At 42.0% G+C, this 20,371-nt stretch overlaps 3 protein-coding genes across 3 annotated transcripts; 2 read left to right on the forward strand and 1 right to left on the reverse strand. All coding sequences in view use genetic code 11, as the record gives it.

Moving 5' to 3' along the window:
- Positions 1-1,332: 1,332 nt before the first annotated feature.
- On the forward strand, positions 1,333-3,116 carry EGR_05725 (Acetylcholine receptor subunit alpha-like protein; the record flags this gene model as incomplete). The annotated part of the gene is made up of 5 exons (XM_024494974.1): positions 1,333-1,406; positions 1,439-2,213; positions 2,283-2,477; positions 2,660-2,759; positions 2,989-3,116. The coding sequence occupies 5 exons, from the start codon at positions 1,333-1,335 to the stop codon at positions 3,114-3,116; spliced, it is 1,272 nt and encodes a 423-aa protein (XP_024350567.1).
- A 1,515-nt stretch (positions 3,117-4,631) lies between these two features.
- On the reverse strand, positions 4,632-10,947 carry EGR_05726 (Microspherule protein; the record flags this gene model as incomplete). The annotated part of the gene is made up of 8 exons (XM_024494975.1): positions 4,632-4,828; positions 4,895-5,072; positions 5,224-5,421; positions 6,883-7,256; positions 7,341-7,623; positions 7,676-7,795; positions 9,783-9,903; positions 10,757-10,947. The coding sequence occupies 8 exons, from the start codon at positions 10,945-10,947 to the stop codon at positions 4,632-4,634; spliced, it is 1,662 nt and encodes a 553-aa protein (XP_024350568.1).
- Positions 10,948-11,546: 599 nt separating this feature from the next.
- On the forward strand, positions 11,547-19,784 carry EGR_05727 (Regulator of nonsense transcripts; the record flags this gene model as incomplete). The annotated part of the gene is made up of 16 exons (XM_024494976.1): positions 11,547-11,729; positions 11,764-11,912; positions 12,012-12,394; positions 12,834-13,475; positions 13,623-13,906; positions 14,112-14,347; positions 14,487-14,793; positions 15,329-15,866; positions 16,061-16,461; positions 16,708-16,940; positions 17,002-17,125; positions 18,344-18,463; positions 18,493-18,668; positions 18,754-18,916; positions 18,980-19,216; positions 19,659-19,784. The coding sequence occupies 16 exons, from the start codon at positions 11,547-11,549 to the stop codon at positions 19,782-19,784; spliced, it is 4,302 nt and encodes a 1,433-aa protein (XP_024350569.1).
- Between the last annotated feature and the right edge of the window lie 587 nt (positions 19,785-20,371).

Below are 20,371 nucleotides of genomic sequence, written 5' to 3' on the forward strand. Positions count from 1 at the left end.
GCGCACGGAGAATGCAGGCTGATTCAAACAAGAATAATGGGCAAAACCCAAAAACTGTAGGTTTGTATGTCTACTGGAAATTGCCGCGACAATATAATAAGCCATGATCCTTGAGAGTTGAAATTTATCGTTGGTTATAAAGGAGAAATCCACAAAAATCCGAGAGATTTAAAAAATAATGATTTCACAGATAATATGTTAACACTTACGATTAGAAGGACGGTCTAGAGATACGGTGGAATTGCTTATACAAATTAGAATTCACCCCCCTAGTACAATTAAAATGGCACAGCTTACTTAAAAAGCTTTTTGCTCTTATCAAAGCATTAGATTTTAATAATTGTTTGCATTCGTGATTTTGCCCTTGTCTGAGGTAACCTTTTAAGCCTCAAGAGATGTCTTCGCTTCGCTCTTTGCACAATCTTAAGCATCTTGTGGTTTTTTCAATCTTACTAAGTGAGGTTACCAAAGCGGGTAAATTTTTTATGATTTAATCGGCTGACAGGGGCTTTGAGTGATAAATCTTGAACAATTATTCTCGTCTCTTGTTTCATAGCACGTGGTGGATGTTGCTTGTTACAAATAGGCAATAGCTTGTGCTACTTAAGACAATTTTTAAGATAACTGCTCTCATTTTTATCTTTGGGTTTAGTCCCTGAACTCGTGTGTCTTATTGCAATTATCATTCTTTATTAAATCCTACTTACTCAGGCCTAATACAGTGCAAGGTTTTGAGCCAGTAAATAACTTTTTAATGCCTTTTTTTAGGAGTGCTGATCAGGACTATTGCCTGTATACACTGTCAGGTTCTTGAAAAATTTTGCTTAATAATCAGCATCTTAGATGTGCCTTTATTTCCCAGACGTCCTTAATAATGGAATGAATGAGGAACTCCATGAACGTCTCACAACAAAGAAAAACTATAGTCCATTTGTGCGACCGGTAAAAACGCACGATTCTGCGGTGCTTTTGTTTATGAACTTAAGCCTTATTCAAATCCTGGATGTGGTACGTCATTCCCATAAATCCAACATTTTAAAGGATGAAAAGCGGCAAATTATAATAACAAACGCATGGGCCAATTTGGTAAACGTTTAACTTTTTTTACAATTATTTCATAACTCAAAAACCCCTTTATCGCACAGATTTGATTCCTGGTTGCTCTTGGATATTGTCGTTCTAGTGTATTACCACTCCTATTTTTATAAACATTTGTTGTTAATATGCTGCTCAGGTTGACTAGTTGTGAATATCTTAGGAATTAAACAACGTCTGATAAATGGTATTTCTAGGACTGGAAAGATCACAATTTTATTTGGGATCCCATGGAGCATGGAAATGTTACGTCGTTGCTTTTGCCTTCAGAAAATATTTGGACTCCTGACCTGGCTCTCTACAATAAGCAAGTTTCCATAGGCGCCTTTTAATTGTTGCTTAGTGCTGGCGGTGACTGGGATCTCGCAAGCTCCTCATCAACTCTAGTTGTTGTTAATTATGATGGGACAGTAGTATGGCGGCCCCCAATCATCTTTAAGAGTCAATGTGAAATCAACGTCGAGTATTTCCCATTTGATATGCAAAACTGTTCTATGAAAATTGGCTGCTGGACACATCACGGTCTTTTGATTGATCTCAGGCATACAAGCCAGAAAGCGAGATCGCAGGCGCCGTTTGATAATTGCAGAAGCCAAATTGATCATGCCATGGACTTATCAATGTTCACTACTGATGTTCAATGGGACTTAATAGGTGTTTCGGCAAGACGAAATATCGAATTCTACCCCTGTTGCACAGAGCCTTACCTCGACATAACGTTTTACATAATCCTCCGCCGCAAACCGCTTTTCTTTGGCGTGAATGTAATCTGTCCCTGTATTTCCATTTCCATTTTAACTATTTTGGTGTTTTATCTTCCAGCAGATAGTAGGGAAAAGATATCCCTTAGCATATCAATACTTATTGCCCTCACAGTGTTCTTTCTCCTGGTCTTTGAAATATCTCCGCCCACTAGCTTGGTGGTGCCATTAATTGTCAAATTCCTGCTCTTTACCATGGTCTTGATCATATTCTCTACGATCGCGACGGTAGTAGTTCTCAACGTACGCACTCGGTCGCCGGACACTCACAAAATATCGCCGTGGATCAGAAGAATTTTTATCGACACTTTTCCGAAAATCCTATTTATCAAGCGGTATGAACACTTCGATACATATGTAAGTTCAAGATTTCCTACCTGTAAAGATAGAGGAAAAGGTAGTGTAAGATCCTGTTCTTCTTTTTAGAGTTTTCGAAAACGACTCAAATCACCTAATAATAATCGAAGGTTTAATTCAATTCAAACGTTTACCAATGGAAATGTTAACATTTTGGCCGGTTTATCGCCAGAACAACTCGAAAGATCGCTTGACAAAGTTCGAGAAACAATCCTCTACTTCCGTCAACAGGAAGAGTGGAACAAGGTGAAGCACTCCGACCGAGTAACAGTGACCCACTTTGAAGATAAGTTGAATTTATAACACACTTGAGACTAAGATCTAAAATTCCCAAGTAGAGTACTCCAGTTGAACAGCCTCTCTCAATAGGGTCACTATAATCTAACCACCTGCCATTTCCACAGATGTTAAGCTTCGACAAATTAAACACATTTTGTTGGAACTAGATTCGCTCGGAGTGGAAGTATGTGGCCTTCGTGATTGATCGCCTGCTCTTATGGATCTTCATCGGCACAACCGCAATTGGCAAGCTCACCTTTCCTTTTTGTTAGCCTAACTTAACATTAAGACGTAGTGAATGCCAATACGTCCGTGAGATAATGCGAATTGACAAAGCATTTCAGTCTTCGCACCTTTATCTACTATTGAGTGAAGTACATTTTTACACCACCTGTAGAATTTTATCCCTTTGGAGTACGGTGTCACTAGCATATGAGTGTTTTAGTGACCATGGCTAGCCTTTTCGGTAGTATAAATTGTAGCTTGCTTATTTCAGGTATAATGTGTACATTTGTACACGCACCTATGCTGTATATCAACGCACGAGCTCTTACAGCATCAACAGCCCATGCTGTGGATGCCATAAACGTTACTCGTCTATCCTGCGAAACCAAACTAACCTAATCGAAGTGTACCAAGTACCAAATAGAGATGCTATTTCATTGCTTTTAAAACCTTCTCCCTGTCATTGATTGGTTAAGTTTTGAGTAATGGGTAGCTCTATCCACCTCCGGGTTTTATTCACCTACTTTTGCAACCACGGAGCGAGGCAATCAACCGAGTAGACGAAAGCAAATTAGGTTTTGACGCTTGACTAATCAGTGTAAGTGGTCTGAAGAGACTTTGTCTGCCCAGTTTTCGCATCCAAATTGTTTCACTGCTTTAGTCTCATCCGAGTTCTAGGGGCAGGTAAATACCAACCGACCGTAAGAATGAGGAAACGAGTTAATTCCAGGTAATTCTATTGAGTACTCTATCTCAACAAGTCCACGGCCAGAGCGCATATGCTTTCATCAAGCCAGCTCGTCAGTTGAAATTGTGCGTAAACATTCCTTATTCACTATACGCAAAGGAAAGTGAAGGATTGAGGTTACTGAATCTACGAAAGACTGAAGTGCATATGATACCGAAGTGGCAAATCACACTTCATTTTTTTGTCATGATAATGAGGAAAAACAGATGCGTAAATTTGCGTTCTGCTTTCAAAGAACCAACCGGGAATAAAAGGAAGATACTGTCAGAGCAATAAAAACTAACTCCAAAATCATTAAAAGTCTGATGGACCTCTATCGCCATAGTGCCATTTCAACATATCGCGCATAATCCTTCTAGTTTTCGAAACACGGACCAGAGGAATCCACTGGTGTCGCAGGTTCCTATTTATCTACTAATAAAATTACCGCTTTCAATTTGCTTTGTAACACGCAACGCAACCAAGGAACAACCCGTTGATAGAGCAATGTGTATATTGAGCCCCTACAGGTACAGAGCAAAATAATCGACGGTGACGATACCAGCTTCAATGTAACATTCCCATCAACTGCAACAAAGCGGAACGTGTACGGCCTAAAACAATGTCGACGGAATAATCCTGGGGATTTGTCACACGCTGAATAAGTAGCAAGATCAAGTCCCATTTTTCAGCCCCATTTAAGAAGTTACAAAGATTGAACAGAATAACTTAATGTTAGAACGCTTTTTGAAGTGATATGCATAAAGAAAATGGACATAAGGGAAGTAGCATGAAGCTCTGCCAAAAGGCCCCTGCAGCTCAAAACCACGACTCACCAGGTCTTATCCATTCCCAAGTAAAATAGTAGGATGAATTTAGCCCAGAAGACCACTACGTGCAAGCAATTGCATTCGGTACTCTATAAAGGCAACAAAAGTAAGCGCAACTAATTATCACTTCCACGACAAAAAGTCCATTCGGAATAGCCAGGAACACCTCTCCAAATGGAAAGTAATTTCCTACCTTTTCTGGCTAAACTAAAGTCTGTGGACAGATACGCCCCTGAATGTTACACTATTGTCATCGGTCGACGCGAAGAAAAACACTGGGCTGAAAGTTATTGCTTGTATATGACTAGTAGGCGATGCACAATAGGATGAAAACAGGTTGGACATTGTAAAGTGCCATCATACTCCCCTATCCATGGCTTGATCATCTTCATCGTTTTGATTCTTGTCCGTGGGGAGGAGAAAAGGCAGGCCACCAACAGCAACGGTGTTTTCAAGTCCTGACAGCATCAATATGTGTTCATGTTCCACATCAAAGCGGAGAGAGAGATGCGAAATACACACTATTGACTTGTCAGCAAGCTGGTATTTTTGATCTGAAAAGAAAATCGTACGTAATGGCAACCAGGGGTGGAAATATAGACAGGATCGATATAACGTACCCTTCAGCACAGGGCTTCCATCTACCAGAACAGGATGTCTGGAAAGATTGGTAAGCCAAAACACACCGTTATCAGCAAGACTGATTTTGCCGTGGTGTCGAGAAATACGCGACGCTTCGCCTTCTCGAGATAAGTCGATGTCTGGAGCAAATTTTTGCACAGCTCGACCGAACGTTACCTGAATAAAGAAAACTCAAGGTACAAGCCAAATATTTCCATTAACAATATGAGACACAAACCCGTAGTACAGAATGCTTATTTGTCATTAACACACCACTAGCAGCCATGTATTTGGTAGGGCATTGGAAATAATGAACTTTCTAGCTCACATTTTTGCACTTGATAAGGAAGCGTGAACGCCTGCCCGTGAGAGTTGCCAGGGTAGGATAAATAGGCTGATGATCTGAGATAACGATTCCATTGGCCACCTTGGACTCCACCAAAGCTGTCCAACGACGCGCCTCTTCTTCCACGCGCGCCTTTTTCGCGTGCAAGCGTCTCCTCGCTCGGTAACGCTCCAATTGAACCTATTGCGAATAAGGCTACCGCCGATGTGTAAGAATGGTCATTTAAATGTGAACAAAGGAAAAACCTATTAACGCTTATAAGATCATCGCATCAGTGGTAAATTTGACAGGATCATCAGGTTTAACAAACAAATGTACAAACTACCAGGACTATGGGAGCTATAAAGATATAGAAATAGAAAAAAAAATACTATACTCGATGCATTGAATTGTTGCTAAGATCGCCCATAAGGTAACCGAATAAATCCCCACAGTTTTGGAGAACAAGGACCAAGTATGCACGGAAAGCGTCTTAGTGTTTCATTCGCCAATAACAAATATAATCTACGCATGTTACTGAACAAGATAAGCTTGCAAATTCCACTCATAAAAGTTCTCCCTAAACATGGCTTTATTTCTAAACTCTCTGTCGCCCACATGACTGTCTAACACAAAGAGAAGCGACAAGCGTCAACTGCAAAAGTATCAGAGGAATGCGGAGCATGGGACAATAAATTGCTCTCAGGGAAAAATGATAATCTAATGGGTATGTCTTACGTCGGCCCGCAAGAATAGGACCGTTTCCGACCGAGTGACTGATCCTAACTGTTTCTCAAAAAGTATTTTTGCACACCCTATCAGACAGATAGGTCACTGCAGTAATTATTCGACCTTCGTCAAGTGGATAAGAGTACGTGCTATACCAGTGCGGAATGGATGGTAAGTGGATCGTTTGGGGATGACCAGTCAGTAACAAGTTCGTTCGTTTAGCGTTTCACTACGAAAGTCACATCCCATCACAGTAACATCACATCATCAGCAATATAAAGCCATTCATTTTCATAAAGTAAAGTGAGGAACAGCAAATTGATGGCCCACAGAGATTGTTGTCGCATATCAATACTGCCCATGTGACTTACGGGCTCAGCTTCGACAACTTCCCCACTTGAATTCTCCAATGTATTGTTTCGTCACTCAAGTTGAACAATGATGAAAGTTCCTAACACGCTAATCACAAATTATTCCAACCAATTGATGCACGTCATTCTTCATAGCCAGGAGCTGAGAGCCTTTCTAAACGTGATACATCTCAGTTATTCAGCACCAGAACCACAATTTTTAAGGCACGTTTTTATACCTTAATCCTACACGAGAAGGTTCTTCAGTTTTGAAACTGGATTGATCGTAATTCGCAAAGCAGACAAGTTTAAACAAAACCAGGGCCGATCGACACTGCATGAAGTTTTAAAGTCACGGTAAATAGTATAGAGCTCGACAAAGAGCACCAGTATAGTGATACACGTCTGTACTATTTGATGCGCGCACACAAACAGCCATATTTTTTTCACAAGTCTCCAGATACCACAGCGAACACATTCCAGAAGTCCTTAAGGCAAGTCATATCGAAAACCGTACCAATTGATAGTAAGCAAATAAAAATTTATGCATTATAATGAGGTGGATGAAAAATATCGAACACACCTCAGATACGAATTCGTCCTGAGCAGAATTTGAGAAATCTGACTGCTCAACAGCAATGGGCTCACTTCTGAATCCAGCCCAACTGGGACTGCGGGGGAGAATTCGATTTGCGCTACCCAGAGATGACGTTGCACAAAACGAGTAGGAGCGTTGATATTTCACGAGAGAGTCTGCCACTGCCTGACTCACACTGGCCTGAAACCCATGATAAGTGACTGCCGATGCAAGCAACCGTTTCCGTCTCGCAATATTTGAGGACTCCATGAGATGAGGCAAGCCTGCCTGCATTACTCTCGCAGTTGTCTCCTGAATAATAAATTCGGTGTCCGAAAAGCTCTCAGGATCACCACCGACATCCGAGGCCTTGTTTAGACCTTCATCAGAAATCAAGTGGCAGCTTCGTAAGCGGTTCCATTGTGAATAAAGGTGGGACGGAGTTCTTGTAGTGTAAAACGCACGCGGATGTTCATTTAGAAGCTTCTCAAAGACGAAATATTTCTCCGCGTTCTTGAATACCTCATTGTAGGAAATTGTCATAAGAAGAGCATCCTCTTCACCAGAAAAGGGAATCTGGGCATCAAGACGACACTTCACAGCTTGAGGCATGTGAAATATAGCCTCACGAGATGTTTTTGAAACCGCTGGATTAAAAAGAAGAAGACGCCACCTCTGTTCAACTTCTGATTCAGTATATGATCGTGTGAAGCGGACGCAGGCACAAACCTCAGCCAAATTACAGGTCTAAAGATAAATTACATAGGGACATATAAACCCAAAATACTATTTGACGTACCACGAAGAGGGAGTGAATAAGTAGGTAATCATCCTCTGGTCTCCATGGCGGATCGATCTGCTTCCATCGATTGTGTATTCCAGGAATGTCACGAGTTCGTTGTTTGCTGCGAGACTGTGACTGAATGAAATTAACGTTAGAAATGTTTATTCATCTTTGGGTACACGCGCTATGAAAAGGAAGAATTTTAAAACAATCAACAGGTTTCTATGTATTTTTAGCAAGGACTATTTAAATAGGGAACTTGTGCTATGTTAGATAATGCACAACACCCTAATCAAGCACAGCAAGATTATAAAAATACAAGCCATAGCAGGATTATATGAACCAAAGTTTCCTTCCCCAAATTAGGTGAAATTTATTCAAAATATTTATTAGTTTGCGTGACCAAAGCGCTTTCATGAATTTGCGCGTGCACCTTAAATTCCTTTTAGTGAGGAAAAAACATTGTAGATCTATCAGTAAGGTCAGCAAGGCGTAACTAATTCTGCGAGAAAGTAGGCTCAAGGCACTGACTTTACGTCCACCCGCAATACCACCAACCATTGACGCTCTGACCGATCCAGCCAATCCGCAATGCGAACATTTTAAATGCGGCGGTGATGGAAAATTCAAAATATATCTAAAATTAAATAAATTTACATTATCATTATGCATAGCACAGAACTGGTTAGGGGACAAAAGCAGATAATAAACAAAGTGCATTGGTTTGAAAGAGCTGCATAACAAAGATTTCTTCATGTATGTAAATTATGGAATAATTATCTACCTGATGAAATGTCTAATGTGGAGAAGATTTGCCTTTAAAAAGGGCACCAACTCTGACTTTTTGTCTAACTGATTGTTAATGTAACCAGTAATTAAAAGTACTGAGCATGGCCTAGGACCATTACTTGCTTTGTATAACTCAAAATATGCCACCTAAATATACAAGTTGACTTTAAGCGAAATAATCCTGCCTTTTATTTTAGTGCATGTTCTGTTCGACTGCCTACTGAGTTACTTGAGTAATTCAGCTTTTGGTAGTTGTGATTTCGCTCTGCACCCCGACATTCCGGTAGTGCTCGTATTATCCTAACTCTCCTGTTGTCAGTAAAATATGTCTTTCCACAGTGTGCTGACATGTTGCAAATTCATGGTAGATTTGGAGGACTGCATTGGTGGCAGCGTCGAGCAATCTTGGCCCATAATGTGTACAATTCTGATCTCTGTGGCTGACTGGAGAAGGGTATCTACAGCGGACATATGAATTTGTGAGGACTTTAAACAAAAGGGCTAAGGGTGACGCTTAATCGTTAGCTATCTCAATCTTCTGCTTCCCAAGGATTTCACTAACAACTGTAGCAACGCCAGACTTGACCCATTTGGGGAAGTCCCGGATAGATGATTGGCCAATACCGAAATGCGAACAGTGCCAGGGAAGTATAGATTTTAAAAGCTGGACTCGTAGAACTATTTTGGATCTAACTTTAGGCCGGTGCTCGTACGAATGGCGATTAGTTTACGCGATACCCTCATCGAGGTGCATATATTGGTAAGCGTAATATGAAATCAGCACGTTTCCTTCAACAACAAATAGTGAGAGATACCGAATACAATCAAAGCGAGGAGCTGCGCCACTGGCCAAGGAATAAAAACGCTTTCTCACGTGCAAAAATTTTGAGTTCGTGACGCTGGCAGTTCAAAAACGAATTTGGGACATAAACTGTCGTTGCGCACCACACACGAGAGTGATCCGCAGCAGCATCGTCAACGCCCAAGCGGGACTCCTCGGTCACTTGGCACCTCCGTTCACTTCAATTCAATCCCCTTATGTTGTACTCCTGTCTCACAGAACGGTCCTCTGCACTTTATGAATATTTATTCCTCTCAGCTTGTCAAGACTTCGAGGAAGAATCGGAGCGTCACGATTGAAGCAACCCCGCACCCTCCCAGTCGTCAATGCCGATCAACAGCCCCGGAACCCAACCTCTTTCCCCGCACGGCATTTCACGGCAAACTTGCGAGCTAATCCCCGCTGAATTCCAGGTCTGCCACCCAGGTACATAACCTTCTAGCAAATTTGAGGAGATCCGTGTGCATGCACTAACAGATTCTAGAAACCTACGACCCGCTTGATACAGAGCAATTCACCAACCCGCACAGCCATCCAAGCACTACGACGGCGGAGGCAAGAGGTGGCAACCAAGTCTTGCAAGTTAGGATCGGCGCGACGTGCCAGCACACCCCTTAGACAACAGCACGTTTAAATTGCAAAACAAACTTCACCGGACAGCGTATTATATTACCAGTCATCTCTCACCAGGCAAAATCAAACATCAAGTGAAAGAGACTTGTTACGAATGTTTCAAGAGCAATTAACAAATTTCCTTCCGGTTTTTCAGCAAATCTGGCCACATCAATCCTACTTTGCAGGAAGGACATAGACCACCAAGAGGAAGAAGTTCCTGCCCATCCTCTGTGAGATGCCGTGCCAGGCAAAGCAGATGCCAAACACCATTTTCACAGTTTGCAGGACATGATAAAAGACAGGAATCACAAGCCGATTCAATCTAAAAACGTCCACTTTAACCACTAGTAAAGTGAAGTATACATTGAAGAAGAAATATTTGAACCTTTGTACGATATCCAAGAGAAGAGAAAAAGAAAACTAACCTCTAACTTGTTTTTACATAGGTGACACGGCTTGCTATTACGAACGCGAGTTTCTATGGTAGGCTCAGCTGATTCGATGGGGCCATAGGCAATAGGCATATGCAGGGGAGGTGATAATTTTGACGGGAATTCTTGAATGTACTCCTGATGGATCCACCTTATAGTCAACCCTAGCCTGCTCCATGGCCGCACACGCAGCATGTGGCAAAGAACCCGAAAGCGGAATTGAAGAGGTGTCTCGCGCTTTGTTTTTGGAGGAATATAGGGAACTCGCCTTGATTGATACGGATTCTGCCACGCCCACTCAAACTGATTTCGATATTATACAAGTATCCTTACCCGAAGGGCAGAAATATCATTAGGGAAACCATGTACCACCAGCACCATAACCCTCTATATAAAGAAGTGTTATAAGCACCATCGTACCAGGGACCTTTACCGCCCGTAGATTTTGCCCCACCGCATTGAGACCCGGAATTATGTTGCTGAATCCTTCTCTTGGGGTTTACAGTATAGCCCACATAAGTTCGACCGTTGCAATGTGGATTGAGAGAAACGAGCAAGTAGCAGCCGTGGAATCCGTCGAGAGCCGAAGCTTCATAAGTCTGGTCCAGCATTTCATCAACAGCACTAAAAGCGTGGTCGGCAAAGATTCGACTGATAGCCTCCAAAGCGATGACAAAAACAGATCGAGTGATGGCGTTAAAAAGAACAGATGCTTACAAAATTAAAAGCAAAGAGGCAGGCAGAGGAAGACCTTTCAAAATAAAAGTCAGCGTTATTGAAAGGAAAAACCTCATACATTCAAACTTCCCAGGACTGCGACTCTACGGGTGACTCCGTGAGCTTTAAATTGTGAATTGTAACAACGCTGGGAAAGTGAGACTATTGCGTAAAACGATCAAACAAGGTCTACAGAAATGTCCTAATTAGTCTATTAATCAGCCTACCTACACCAAAAAATAACGCGAGAATTCAATATTGTTACTTGTGCATACTTCCGTTGCACCGCAACGATGTTCTTTGGAGAATACAAGTGTGAAAAGCATGCACACCAGAAATTATCAATAATTCTATAACCCTTAGAGCATTTACCTCAGCCAATTTTATTTTATTTAATAAAACCAGGTTGAAGTATAAAATTTCTATACTTTTACTTTGCTATGCCTTGTTTCGTTGAGTTAATTCTTTTCGTGCGTGGTCCAAATTTCGGCTGATGGACGTGTTTGATAATTATTGTCCTAGTTCTCAGGCTCTAACATTTTTTGATCCGGACGAAGGTCTAATTGGTGCTGATACCCAAGGACCGGACTTTGACGTGATTGACTTTACTTTACCGACACAGTCGCAAACGCAGTCCTCACATATTGATGTCAAGTCTAGTGTTGACAATGATGATGTAGCTTATCTATTTTTTCCATACCATTTTCTAGTCAATTTCTACAGATCCCAATAAGAATGTTGAACGTCTTGTCGAGGATGTTGATAATCTGAACCTACGTGCTTTGGATGATGATGCAGAAACGATGGTTGAGGAACTTCCAGAACACGCATGTGCCTATTGTGGCATTAGTGACCCAGCGTCGGTCGTTTTATGTACTAACTCCAAAAAATGGTTTTGTAATGGACGAGGAAACACTTCTGGAAGGTAAAGTATGTCATTTTCTCACCACCTCTGTAGCCATATTGTCAACCACCTCGTCCGATCAAGATACAAGGAGGTTTCACTCCACAAAGACAGTCCACTAAAGGACACTATTCTAGAATGCTATGTGTGCGGTTCCCGAAATGTATTTCTTCTTGGTTTTGTGCCGGCAAAGGCAGAATCAGTAGTGGTGTTACTGTGCAGACATCCTTGCGCAAACCAAAATAAGGACATGAATTGGGACCCAACTCAATGGCAACCGCTTATTCAAGATCGACAATTTTTGTCTTGGCTCGTTAAAGTCCCTAGTGATGAAGAACAAGCAAAGGCGCGTCAAATATCTGCTCAACAAATAAATCGTTTGGAGGAGTTGTGGAAGGAAAATCCGGAGGCCGAAGTTATTGATTTGGAAAAACCTGGTATTGAAAAAGAAGTCAATCCTGTCCTGTTAAGGTATTGCAAGTTTTTTTGACAAACGATTTAAGGTATGATGACGCAACCCACTACTGTGAAACACTTGTTCCACTTATTCGCCTCGAAGCTGAGTATGATCGTAAAATCAAAGAATCTATTAAATTGGAAAAGGTTTGTGTTCGTTGGGAAGTGGCATTGAATCGGAAAAGGGTTGCGTATTTCAGAATTCCGGGCGCCAACGAAGGTACACCACAGTAGTGTAAACGAAGAGTCTTTAGGTCCTGAGTTGAGAATTATACATGGAGATGAACTAATACTAATCAAGTCGAGAGGCCTAGAAGAAGAAGCTATGGAAGGTCATGTCACAAAAATACCTGACAGTGAGTTTGGTTATTAACCAGTTTGCTGTGTTGTTGTTTGCGATTTTTAAGTGATGTTTTTTAGACTTCTCAGATGAGGTTGCCTTGGAGATGGAATCTATTCCCGAAATGTTTACCAATGCTCCCTCATATACAGTCGTGTTCAAATGGAAGGGAACTACCTACGACAGGATGATTACTGCCGTCTTTAATGTTAACAAAAATTTGGAAGACTATATAAAGTTAAGGATTCTCGGCCGTGAAATGGAGGACATGGTTTTGAAATGCAATCTCCCGAAGCGTTATTCAGCTCCCGGACTTCCTGAGCTGAATCACAGTCAGGTTTATGCAGTGAAAACTGTTCTTCAGCGTCCTCTCAGTTTGATTCAAGGTCCGCCCGGAACTGGGAAAACGGTTACTTCCGCCACAATCGTGTATCATTTGAGCCAAATACATAAAGGAAAGGTTTTGGTTGTTGCTCCTAGCAACACAGCCGTTGATCAGTTGTGTGAAAAGATTGACCAAACGGGTCTTAAAGTCGTCCGAGTGTGTGCTCGTTCGAGAGAGGCGTTGGTTTCTCCAGTCTCGCGGTTAACTCTCCACGTTCAAGCTCAAAATGTCAATGGACAAACAGAACTGCGAAAGTTGCAACAACTAAAAGATGAAGCTGGTGAATTAAGTAAAGACGATGAAAATCGATATAGAACCTTGAAAAAGGCGTTGGAGGGTATGTGTCCCCCTTTTTATCGTGCGGTTTACAACCAATGTATCTGGTCGGTTAGAATAAACCTTTTTCCCAGCTTACTATTATCCCTTCAAATACGGTTGTAAATGAGCACTTCGGCGAAGCAGTGGTTGAAGTATTTTATTTTAGATGAAATCCTCCATGCTGCGGACGTAGTTTGCTGTACATGCGTGACTGCTGGATCAAAACGATTGTGGATGAGTTTTCATTCCGTACTGATCGATGAATCAACACAAGCAACTGAGCCCGAATGCTTAATTCCTCTGATGGTCGGATGCCGTCAGGTAGTTCTCGTTGGCGACCACTGTCAACTGGGACCGGTTATTACGTGCAAAAAAGCGGCCAAAGCTGGACTTACTCAAAGTCTCTTTGAGCGCCTCGTTCTCCTCGGTATTCGTCCCATCCGCTTGCAGGTTTGTTGCCAAATCTGTGGTGTACTAAATTTAGAATGGTTTGTGTTGGTGTCAAAGTGAATTTCTATTTTCCGTCATGTGTATTTAATTATGCTTACACTGAATTCTATTTCCACGTAAATCGCCAAAGTTGCTGCCTTTTCGCGGCGACTTTTCCTACTGCTTTTTTAACTGCTGCATTTCTAATGGTGCTTCCAATGTTTAGGTCCAATACCGTATGCATCCGGCGTTATCTGCCTTCCCAAGCAACGTGTTTTATGAGGGAAGCTTGCAAAATGGTGTGACCACGGAGGATCGCTGCAAAAAGATTGATTTTCCATGGCCTAATCCTGATAGACCCATGTTTTTCTACTGCACCACAGGTCAAGAGGAGATATCTGGTAACGGGGTCTCTTATCTTAATCGAACGGAAGCTGCGACTGTCGAGAAAATTGTGACTAAGTGAGCTCGTAGAGTCGTGACTCTATTGTGATTGTTTGAGATACCTAAATATTCACGGTTTTGGGACTTCAGTACAAAGGAGCCCAACTTCACATTTGAAACGCTCATTTTATCCATATTCAGTTATTTTCTTACCTAGAATGCTGAAAGTGGGTGTTAATCCTGCTACAATCGGTGTTATTACTCCTTACGAGGGCCAGCGTGCTTACATTGTGCACTACTTCCACCAGTCTGGTTCGCTGAACTCCAAGCTTTACCAGGAGGTTGAAGTTGCTAGTGTGGACGCTTTCCAAGGTCGTGAGAAGGACTACGTAATTCTCTCTTGTGTGCGTGCGAATGAACATCAGGGAATAGGTTTTCTGAACGACCCACGACGTCTTAATGTCGCTCTCACACGCGCTAAGTTTGGCATGATCGTTGTTGGCAATCCCAAGGCTCTTTGCAAAGTATGTTTTCACATACTGTTGTATGCGTTGAAGAAAAAGCTTAACTGCTTATCATTTTTCAGCACAATTTTTCTGACCCTAAATCAGATCAAGGTTACTCCTAATGCGAAAGAAGTTAGAAAGTTGTCTTTTTCACCTCGTCTTAATTGCGCATCGGTAGTAGTGCAATTCAGCTTCCATCATATTGTGCTCCAATTTATATAATTTGTTGCTATTTAATGTTAGTAGGTATCCATAGCTCATTTTCACGGTAAAGTAACTTACTGTGGAAATACACTTTTTTTTTGTATTTTGGCGCAGGGAATAACACCATTCTTAACACATCGCTTTTCCATCATTTAAAATAATCGTTTGATAAACTGGGTTTTAGGTGGAGGTGCTCATACAACTGGCCAAAACCCATACCATTCCATTATTAATAAAGTATAAACTTCAGGAATCACGAGTGAATAAAAGGCATTAATTCGATTTTAATTTGGACTATCACAGCCCATGACGTTGTAATTGGTCCATTAACCTCTTGCATCTACTGTAGCAACCGTTGTGGAACCACTTGTTACACTTCTACAAGGATCAGCATTTGCTTGTCGAAGGTCCACTGAATAACCTAACTGAATACGTACTCAACTTTCCGAAGCCAAAGGTTCCATATAGTTACAAACCGGGAACCCATAGTTTTAATCAGTTGGCAGCGACGCTCGCCCAAGTTGCAGCGGACTCCCGTTCAAAGTTGGCTGCGCACCAAAGTGCCTTGGCTCAGTCCCATGGAGCCGCCTCCTCGAATTTTTCAACTCCAGCGATAAACTTCATGCAAGCAATGGCAGCAGCGGCCGCTTCCTACTTCGGCACCGGTGGAGCTGGGAACCCTAATGTCGTGAATTCAGGGTCTTCAAACAATACGGCCAATCACGCTGCTGCCTATGCGGTTGCAGCAGCCGCTGCTGCCCATCAGGGTGTGGCTTTTCCGAGACCCGATCACCAACCTGGGTTCGGCGCAGTCAATCCATACCTATTCGACCAAATGGGCTACATTAGCCCCAACCAACAGTTTGCTACTGCAAATGCAAATTCCAGTAAGTTCATATTTTTAGGAATCGTTATTTTTTCATGTTTTATCCTTGAACGTTCTGTCGAGGAGTACTACTTTGACCTTAGGCTCCATATTTGGTAAAAATTTATTTTTCTTTATGATTGGAAAGCCATTAATGAGCAAATCCTGGCTGCGGATGTGGAATAATCGGTGAATTATTAATTGAATTTATTTCAGACTTGCCTATACCACTGAGCATGATGTACAATCCAACTGGACGTTCGGGCCGAACACAGGACTCGAACTTCTATGGAGCCATGAGAACGCAGCAAGATGTTGGGATTGGTATAACAAATTCTCGCCCATCTGGGTCCATGGCTCCTCGCTACAACGCCTCTCGCCAGCAGCGCTTAGGAACATCGGCCGCCAACCAGCAAAATACAATGAACACGCAGTCCGTATTACTTTCTCAGGCAGCCGGTGCAAATGTAAATGGAAACGTTGTTGGTATGCTCTCTCAACAAGGGGGTGCTAGCTGGTCCTCCAGCCGCTACGCTGTTGATGGATTTTCGGGTAAAATATCAGAAGGAACGAGTCAACAGGGCGTGGGTCATATGGAACTAACAGGCCTTTCCCAAGTAAGCCTTCGTTATTTCACCTCATCGTTGTTAAATGTTCCCTTTTATGGGAGTATGCCTCATTGCAGTAATGGATGTATTCTAGGTAGTGAAATTGTCTTGGTGGTTAAACACTTGAAAATCTTCAATCTAAAGGTACTGATATCTTTACTTTTTTCCTAGCTTATTTAATTTTAACGATAATTTTGGTAACATATGGCTTAGTAAGTATTTTTTTGATGCAATCAATGTGTCACTTTTTTACAGGACAGTGTGGCGCTCGATTTCACCTCAGGAGCTAGTCAAATAGACAATCTCCTCTTGTCTCAGGATGCCGCATTTCAGGGCCCTGCGGCCGGTGCGTTATCCTCCGACAGGTCGGGCAAGAATCCGCTCGGACTAACCATCGATGGCCTCGGCTTCACTGATGTGCCCGATACTATTAATGGTGCAGCAAATGATGTCTCTGGTCCCTCCGGAGCTCCTTTATCACAGTTTTAGTAGGTGTCTGGTGGCGTTATTGTGTAGACCCGCAGCGCAGTACCTGTTGATCTCGCGCAGCGTCCGGAGGTATGATGTAATTGTGCGCAAGAAGTTGAAGACGACACCCAACTTTGAAGATGACTGTAGACTATTCCTTTTCCCCGTAACTGTGTTGGCTTGTACCTGCTCATGTGGGGGTCGGGTATGGGCTGTCTGGCGTTGCTGTTTCCGTCGTTTGTATGGTTAGTAGAGTCCTTTGGTAAAATAAACGCTTTCGTAAGGCTTATTTTCATTCCATCACTTGCTGGGGTTGGCCTGAGGGTTGTGTCATCTGATGTGGGGGTGCCGTTTCTTGGGGCATACTGGTGAGGCGGTGTGTGGTGCACCTTGCCGTGGTTCCGATTGGCCGGTCTCGCCTGATGATGGTCTAAGGACACCTGTTTGGTTTTGCATTCTGAACTAATAAGACAGACTGTGAATGTTCTGCCAGCTGTTGCAGCACAGCACGACCTTTGTTTGTTTCGGCTTTCCGTGGAAATATGGGATTCTCAAAAAATAAGTGGTTTCTGTTAAGCCTCGGTGGTGTAGCGTCTGAGTCAGCAAATGCAGCAGTGTTTTTCGGTCACAGTCCTATAATATTTTGGTGATGGAATCAGACATTTTGAAAGGGTAGGAGATGCAAGGTTCTGAAGTAAATAAATCTGGGGTGCAAGAATACTTTGAATTAAAAAGCTTCAATGTTAGCATGACCCTTTATATGGCCTTATTTTTTGTGAAAAATATAGCATACATAGTTTAGTACTAAGCAGCTAAAACGAAATCAGCCCGAAGTCTGGTGTATAACTTCATCACTTCATATTGTCGAAGACGCATAAACATCTGTCTTAAAATAGTTGCAATAGTCTGATTATTATTGTTGTGTAGTTTTGCGACAGGTCACTTTGTAAGTATTTAGCCTAGCCGCACATCATTTTCACGTCTGGATTTTCTAATAAGTTTTTGTGAAATCTTGCTGTTTTAATAGATAATATTGGTGTCTGGGTAGTTTCAAGGTCGCCCTTGCGTCCTTGTTTTTGCATCAGCCGTTTTGGCGTTTTGGCGCAGTAGGTGTTCGCTGGAGCACTTTAGTGGCATTGAAGATAAAACATTAGACAAAAACATGCAAAACTCCTCGATACAATCGTGTCAGTACAACGGTTTTTCGGTGCCGGAAAAGTCCTACCTAAATATTTTGTTTGAGACACTATTTAGTAAAAGTGATAAGGTTAGATGGATATCATATGCTATGGGTAAACTAGGTTACGCCCTATTTTTACATAAAACGTCCAGACATAGTTCGTTGTAAACTTAGTCGGATGTTTTCCAACGGGTCCGGTAATCTTCAGGTATTTCGCTTATATCAGGATGTGGTATTGGTTAGGTCATATCCGATTTTGACCGGACGCTGTCCAAATGCTTCAACGATGACGGTCAGGTGAACCCTACTTGTCATGGAATTATGGAATCCGATCCTGAAATAACAAGTGAAGCTCGCAACAAGGTAATCTGCTATTTTCCTGTTATTTGTAGTTGAGCATGCTGAAACAAACCTATGGGTCTCTGGAATTCGACAAGTATATCCCTCACTCACTGAAAAATCCTTATATGTTAGAATGGTGGGACATCGCTCATCGAGTCATTACGTCCTGCAATGTTCATAGAGACACTTTGAAAATGACCCTATATGGTAGCAATTTTCAGCTCAGGTAAGCGTTCTTCGGAATTGCTCCCATTTATTGATCAATTGTACTGTTCTTTTACCTTACTGACCCAAAATTTGGTTTATTTAAGGGATAGGGTCCCTGACTTCATGTCAACTTTAAATAGGCATAATATCCCCATGGTGATCTTCTCGGCTGGCCTTGGGAATATTATCGAATGGATATTAGAAAAGGAAGGTCTTCTCTACGAAAATGTTAAGGTCGCCTCCAACTTCATGAAATTCAATGAAAAGGTAATTTCTGTCTTAATAAGTGCGGTCTGGAAAAGTCATCACGCGGTTTTGCGCTACTTGTAGGGGCTACTCGTCAGTTTCCAATCGCCATGCATTCACACATTTAACAAAACTTTTGGCGGCCTTGCTTTGAGCGATGAGGATCGTAGCGTTTTTTCGAAGAGGCGTTGCATTATGCTTCTGGGTGATTCCCTATTCGATCATCGTATGGCCGACGGATTGATTGAAGAGGATATAAGGGAGGACATTAGTGAAAGTAGCACATCAGTCATCCTTAAAATTGGTTTCCTGAACGAAAAGGTTGGTTTTCAAAGTATGAGAATTTCTGGTATATTGCCTCTACCAGCATTTTCTGCATGAGGCGTGTGCCATGTCTGTTCATTTGTTGTCAGCTTTTCGTATTTAACTTTACATAATAAGTGTTAATAGTTCACTATGGAGAGGTAATAATATGAGGTGTCGGTGGCTTCATAAAGAGAATAAACCATTTTGCTGAAAACCGAAGGCTATCTGCGTTCCGTGGGTAGATAATACCCAGAATTACATAATTTACCAATTCCAGTAGATGGACGAAGTCAATATCGGAACAACTGTTTAGTGCCTTGCGGTAGTATCATAGAGCATCTCTTTCTGCCTCTGGAAATGCCTTATTCATCTCATGTTTGGTATTCTGTTTCTATTCGTAGGTCCGGGGTGCTTATTTTTTTGATAAAGGCTTAACGAGTGGCCATTTATTCTGTAGATAGAAACACTACTGGATGAATATATGAACCTCTATGATATTGTTCTTACAAGCGACGGTGGCTTTGAACTTCCTTTGGAAATTGTCAGCTGCATTATTGAGTCGGAGCAACCGAAGCGAAAGTGAATACTTTGCAAAAGGGTGTATGATGTAATTGAAGCTGATTGAATACCATGCAAGCGCTTTACCCTCTACATCTTTAATTTTATTTCACTTATCTGAATTCAAGTGTAAGCCAGTGGTTCAATTAGAAACAATAAATTAGGGAAATGAACTGTTTTGTTATTTGTTTGCTCTGGGTAGTCGAGTTTGCTCCCTCTTATAGCACGCCTCTCGCGAGTTGTCAGATTTTACGCCCTTCGCTGTGCACAGGTCGGATGCCAAATGGGTGGGAGTTGGTGTGCGTTAGTGATTCCCTGCTACGTGGACCATGATGCTAAGAGCGGGTGCGGTTACCACAGGCTCATTCACCTGCATGCCTTAAAAAGGGAAGTTTAAATGTTAGGATCGGATCTTTTACTGTTGACCGTAAAATTAGCCAATTCTTGTGAGCAAGGCGTAAATAATATTACATGCCCACAACTGCTTCGGTGCAAATTGACAAAACGGAAGCTATCTGTAGGTAATTAACACGTGCAGATTTGTACTGAAAGCGCTCATCTGATGTGGGCGACGTGCAAACAAGTTGCATACATAATTGTGTGGGATAAACT

Source organism: Echinococcus granulosus (assembly GCF_000524195.1).
Source record: "Echinococcus granulosus chromosome Unknown EG_S00045, whole genome shotgun sequence".
Taxonomy (NCBI): domain Eukaryota; kingdom Metazoa; phylum Platyhelminthes; class Cestoda; order Cyclophyllidea; family Taeniidae; genus Echinococcus; species Echinococcus granulosus.